This window comes from Tamandua tetradactyla, chromosome 11 (genome assembly GCF_023851605.1).
Source record: "Tamandua tetradactyla isolate mTamTet1 chromosome 11, mTamTet1.pri, whole genome shotgun sequence".
Taxonomy (NCBI): domain Eukaryota; kingdom Metazoa; phylum Chordata; class Mammalia; order Pilosa; family Myrmecophagidae; genus Tamandua; species Tamandua tetradactyla.
Genome location: NC_135337.1, coordinates 13,510,453 through 13,517,152, shown reverse-complemented (window position 1 = coordinate 13,517,152; position 6,700 = coordinate 13,510,453). Strand labels below are relative to the sequence as shown.

Genomic DNA, 6,700 nt, shown 5'->3' with positions numbered 1-6,700 from the left:
ATATACACACATACAATTGCACACAGTTGTGTGTCCGTGTGTGTGTGTAAATTAGCTTTACCATATTATGAAATTAGCTCTCCTATAACTTTAATTTTCCATAGACTGAGAGAATCTACTTCTACTAGTGTAAAAAAAAAATCTGTGCCCTTTCTCTAGACATAACACCAATGTCTATCAAGACACAAGGCCTGGTACAACAGTGTAGACGACTTACTATAACCCATCAGTGTTTTGGAGAGGACCACAAAACGAATCCTCTCAACAGTCAATTAGTAGCATCTTTTCCACAAAAGGAAAGAGCGAAAATACATATTTACTCAAGAGAAACTACTACAGGATTGAAACGCGTTTACAGTGGCATTAACATCTATAAACCACTGGGGGGAGCTGGACTAGTCTGAGTTCACTTGCCAATGCCAAAGGATTCTCGACAGTCATTAAAAGAATTTTAGAATAGACATTCTCGTAGGATAGGAAAATTAATACCACTACCCTTTCTTCCCCCTAACATAAGTATTTCAAACAAAAGACTGCAATGTAAGACAGTCTATTAACAAATATTTTTAAATTCTCTTTATTTTCAGAATTGCCTTTATGTACAGACATCATAAAAAAATGCTCATACACTGGAGATTTTCTTAGAAACAGGAGCTGGAAATAAAACTTGAGGGCAACTGGGAGAACTGAAATTGTTCCAGAAGTTCTGAGGATCACACTTTCTTAAATGTCCTTGATAACCTCTTCAAGTTCTTCCTTTGTGAACATGTGGAAATTCTGGCCAGGCTGCACTGTAGCTAGCTGGAAAGAAAATAGGGAAGGGTTAATGAGCTGGGCTCAATTACCCTGCTGATCACCCTAGCATGGCCTGGAGAAGCTGTGTTGGTGATGCAACTGTTCATTAAGAGCTAAGGGATCTGCTGTCCCAGGGATCTCCTTTCCAGGCCATAGGTCCCTAAAATAGCTCTGATTCCAAAATAAAATTCTTATTGACCGATTTTCTATTTTGAGATTAACTACCACACAAGAGTTAAGCAAATGCCTAGTGTCATTCTCACTTCTTGAAGTTACTTCACAAAGTTCTCTCTCTCTCTCACACACACACAATACAGCAAAGTTTATGGGGTCAGTACTTTTTTCCTATTAAAAATTTCTGTAGAGATATATTTTAACCACTTTCAAGCTGAACTTGTGTGTGACCTTGGGTTACTTGGTCACTCTGTGCCTCAGTTTCCCCATCTTTAAAATGGAGAAAAATCCTACCTGACACATAAGAGTTGTTGTGAGGAATAAATGCATTAATACAGGTAAAGTACTTAGAACAGTGCCTAGAACATAATAAACACTAAATAACCTATTAACTCTTATTAGATATTGTTTTCTATAAAATTTTCCATGTAGCAACTTAATAATAAAAGGATTGACCATGAAAAAATGCCATTAACAATGACACAGAAAATCAGCTGTAACTGAAGAATATCAGTAACACATAGCAATTCAGATTATAATCTATGTAAGCAACAAAAGATAAAGATCAGAAGATGATTAGTTTTCAATTTAACAAAAACTATCACCTCTGTTAAAAAAACAGTCCTTGTTTAGGGAGCAATCCTGAGGAACAGGTGCCACATCGCATGTACTCAAAGAGTTTTTATATTTAATTATGTTTTAAATGTCATTTCTTTATTTTGTTATTTTTTTAATTTTAAAATTAAGAATACTATGGCATTTCTCATGTATTATTTAATACGGATAAGCTGCCAGGCATAATTAGCATAATATAGTTACATGTTTATTATTCCCTACTTCATCTACAGGTAAAATTTAGAAAATGACTACCATACAACTTAAAACACCTGAAGATCTAGTCTGAGAACACAGTAAAAAAAAAAAGTTCTCTTTTCAAAGCCTGCAGTCTCTACTAGATTCTCCCAAAACATATATCCAATTACATGGTATGTCAGAAGAGTCACACTATATTTGCAAAATATGTGTAAAAATTTACAAGTCCATATAGACCATAAGTTCTAATACAAGGAAATTTAAAAATAAAAGCATTACTACCAGTTCTCTTAATGTAAAATATCTTTACTTGATGATCAAAGACAAGGACAGAGAGACAGATAAAAACTAGAGACTGAGGGCCTCTAGAATTTTTTTTATCAGGTTACTCATGGCTCACAGCTACTAAAAAAAAGAAACTGGAAAACTGAGTAGAACACAATATTTCTATAGAATCAGGTTGCAAATCATTAACAGGACTGAATCAAGTACTGCCTTCAAGAAGTTTTTCATCACTAAATGAGCTTATTCCTGCAAAAGAGAAGCTAAGCCTAGTGATAATTATGCGTAAGAGTCACCTGCAGAGAACCTTTTTGTTGCTCAGATGTGGCCCCTCTCTCTAAGCCAATTTGGCAGGTGAACTCACTGCCTACCCCAACACCCCCAATGACTCCCAGGGTGTAACTCTCCCTGGCAACTGGGACCTGACCCCTAAGGATGAGCCAGGACCTGGCATCATGGGAATGAGAAAGCCTTCTTGACCCAAGGGGGAAGAGAGAAATGAGCACAATAAAGTCTCAGTGGCTGAGAAATTCCAGAGTCAAGAGGTTATCCTGGAGGTTATTCTTATGTATTATATAGATATCCCTTTTTGGTTTATGGTGTATTGCAGTGGCTAGAGGGAAGTACCTGAAACTGCTGAACTCTGTTCCAGTAGTTTTGACTTTTGAAGAAGGTTGTATAAGTATAAAGCTTTTACAGTGTAACTATGTGATTGTGAAAACCTTGTCTGTTGCTCTTTTTATTCAGGGTATAGAAAGATGAGAGAAAAAAAAAATAAAGAGAAAAATAATAGGGTAAAAATTGGGTAGACTGAAATACCATGGGTCAATGAGAGGGAGGGGTAAGGGGCATGGGATATATGATGAATAGGTATCACATCAGATGTGACATCTTTTATTTTTCCCTCTTTTTATTCCCTTTTCTGGACTGATGCAAATGTTCTAAAAATGATCATGGTGAGGAATACACCAAGAATATATGTGATGATATTGTAAGTCACTAATTGCATAATATGATTGGACTGTATGTATGTGGATATTTCTCTCTCTCTCTCTCTATATATATATATATTTAAAAAAAACACCCCATCCCTAGAGTTTCTGATTCAGGATGGGTGGGACCTGAGAATTTGCATTTTTAACAAAATTCCCTGGTGATGCTGATGTTGCTGGTGCAGGGAACACACACACACACACACACACACACACAAGAGTATGGAGCAACTTTAGCAAGGACTAGAATACAACTGATGTGATAAAGTGAAAGATCTTCTTTTCAACTTTCTAATAGTGTTGCTAATATTTACCAATGTAATATAAACACTTAAAAATTTAAAAATACAATATATATATTTAAATTTATACATATATTTAAATTTAAAAGTACAATATATATAGTTATTCATCACTAGATGTGTAAAAATAACCCCTTGCATTTGTATAATGATGAATGCATTTACATAATGCAGTTCGAAAGATGCTTTTTTATTTATTATCCCACTTTACTCTCCAAAAAACCTCTGTGAAGCAGGTAAACAGATATTTTCTTTCACTTATTTGAGTAATAATTAATTTATAAAATCCATTCCTAATAAATTAAACATACAATGATTTATAAAGTAGCGAATTATGCCATTAAAGAAATTTGGAATTTATCTTGTACACAGTAGGAGTAAGAGAAGGTTTATTAAGTGGAAAAAAAACAAGACCAAATATGCAATTTAGAAAATCCACTCCAGTATGATAATGGGAAAAAAAATGGACTGAAATGGGGGAAGGCAAGGGTGGAGGCAGCTAGATAGGAGACCTCTGAAAATATACATAGCAGGAGAAAAAAGAGTCTGAATACAGAAGGCACGGGGAGTGAGGATGGAGAGGGGGCATTAATACGAGCTATTTATGAGGGTAAAGACATGATTTAGTGAAGGGGAAAAGGAAGTCAAATACTTTCAAGTTTCAGGTGGCGGTGACAGGTACATTGATGATTATCAACCAGTATTAAACATAAGAAAAGAAAATGGTTTTCCCCAAAGATAATGAGTTTAGGTTTAGAATGGTCAAATTTGTGGTGTCTGCTTCAGAAAGGGTCAAATTAAGGTCCAAAAAGTGACCAAGAAGATCTGATAAACAGGAGTCATCTGTTTCAAGGAGCAGTTTCAGGGAAATAAGAGCAGAAACAAATGGTATGATGGAGAAATAATTGTAAGGTGAGGCAGCAGAGATACTGAATGCAAATTTGTTTCGAAGAGACTTGAAAAGAAGGTTAAAAAATAGGATGAACAGAACAGCACTGAGCAAAAAAAGTAGCACTACTGATACACAATAATGCAGACCTCAAAAACGTGCTGACTGAAAGAAGCAAGACACAAAATATTACGATTCCATTTATATGAAATTCTATAACAGGCAAAATGATAATGACAGCAGATCAATGGAGAGGAGGGCTTGACTAAAAAGGGGCATGAGGGAACTCTGGGATGATAGAAATGCTTTAGATCTTGACTGTGATGGTGGGTACAGGAGTTATACATTTTTAAAATTCAATAACTATATTTAAAATGGGTGCATCTTACTGTATGTAAGTTATATCTCAGCAAAGCTGATTTTTTAAAAAAGTATACTAGATGTGGGAGAGGTTAACAGAGGTGATTTTATTGTTTTATTTTTTAAAAGAAAGATGCAACCTGGATATTCTCCTTTGCTAAGGGGAAGAAACAGGTAGAGATGGGAAGGGTGGAGATCTAAGGGACAACTGATGGAGCAAGGACCCAAGGGAGGAAGAGGAGGATGGGACCTAAGGCAGTGGCTCCCAAATGCCTGTCTTTCTTAGACTGACCATCAGGATCATCTGGAGCAGCTTTCAGAAACACAAATTTGGGGGCCTTGTTTCCAAAGACTCTGATGGACATCCAGGTTTGGGAACATGAGTTAGAATACTGGTGGAGCCGTTAGTCTTGGAAAAGAAGTGCCCCTTTTATAACTGTGAAGAACACCAAAATCAAGGGAGTTAAATACCAAGGCCAAACATGTGGTTAATGATAGAACCTGGATGAGAAACAACCCAGTTATCCAGGCTCTTAATTTGGAGCCCTTGCAAAGCAACACCATAGCTGCACTGAAACTGAATGAGCTGGAAACTATCTCTGCAGCTACAGGGGAACTAAACCAAACAGGCTTTAGAGCCTTCATTGTGAAATCAAGAGAGCTAATTGAATTTCTCTGAGGTGTAAGAAACAGTCTTACCAGAAATGTCAAGACCCTAGCTCATTCAGTAACAAAGAACACAAAGTACTAGAAAGGAACCACAAAATCCATCCTAGGAGTCAAGATAGGGGTATCACTGCATTTGTTGTACCTCTTTGTCTCTGATATCAGTAGGATAAACAGATAAGATGAAGTAATTTCAAATCTTTGCTAAAACGTTGCAACACCACCAAATTTATAAAGTTTTTCCACTGCAGAACCATGTGAAACACCCCTTCCATTCATGGAGCAAACCAACTGCCCTCCACCATCCTCTTTCAACTGCCTCCTCACTTTTAGGCCAACCCTTATTTTATAATCCAATTCTGCCCCTTTCACAGCAGCTTCTGGAACCTGGCTCTACTGGTGAATATTCCAGAATGTTCCAGTATACTCTGTCAGTACCTTATCAGAAATCTGGATTTCCTTAATATTTTTTGCTCATAACCCTTTTAGGAAAAGTTCATTTCCCATTGTTCTCTGCAAGCTGGGGCTAGGAGATGGTGGTGGTATGCTTTTGCCCCCACTACATTTCCATACCAGTATGCAACTTTCCTTCAATAAACACACCTTCTTCCTAGTCTGCGCTACCAGATGAGAGCATTTCTCTAAACTCATTTTAAACTCATCTCCACATCCACTAAGGACTTTCAACCTGGATTCCTTCTACCCAATGAGGACCCAGTGTTTCCTTGTCTCTTGTCTACTCTTAGCATTCCCTACAAATACATTCAAATCCTGGTCTATGCCGCTCCAATCTCATCTCTTGCTATTTCCCATCCTATGTACAACCCATAGCCCAGTAGTCAATCTAAACCCTCAAAGTCCCTTTATATGCACAAGGTTATTGTACATCTCTAAGCCTCTGTACATGCTGTTCCCCCTTCCTGGAATCCTTTCTCCAGACATAACCTCTTCCATGAAGCTTTTCTAATGCTCCAAAGTTATATGTTCCCATGGCACTCTGTTCTTACTGCTATTATAGAAGTATCATCCCAAGCTGTTATGATCTATATATTTCCTTCACTAGGCAGTACACTACTTAAATAAGAACTAGACTTTCCATATTTATATCCCTGGCACCTAGCATATAATGAATACTCAATATAATGCTGAATGAATTCTACTTTTCAATTCCAACTCCTTCATTTGTTTCATGCCTTCCCTCTTCTAGAACTTTTGTATCACAATCTAACCCGTTTTTATTTCTTAATTTTTTTTAATCCAGTAGTTTCTTCTCAGTCTACAAAAATGTTTTCAAATCTCTTCCCATCTTTAAAAATACAAAAATTATCTTCTTTAATTCTGCCTTCTGCTGACACTAATAAAACTTCTTGAGAAAGAGCAGTGTATCTTCTTTTCTCTATTTCATTACCTCTTCACTCTTTAACTCA

At 36.6% G+C, this 6,700-nt stretch overlaps 1 protein-coding gene across 1 annotated transcript in view; it reads right to left on the bottom strand.

The window, feature by feature from the left end:
• Nucleotides 1-561: 561 nt before the first annotated feature.
• The window catches only part of PSMA5 (proteasome 20S subunit alpha 5), a 28,667-nt gene continuing 22,528 nt past the window's right edge, over nucleotides 562-6,700 (bottom strand). Inside the window, exon 9 of the mRNA XM_077120005.1 lies at nucleotides 562-801. Coding sequence (XP_076976120.1) covers nucleotides 724-801 — 78 coding nt within the window. The 3' untranslated portion in view covers nucleotides 562-723. The remainder of the gene's footprint in view (nucleotides 802-6,700) is intronic.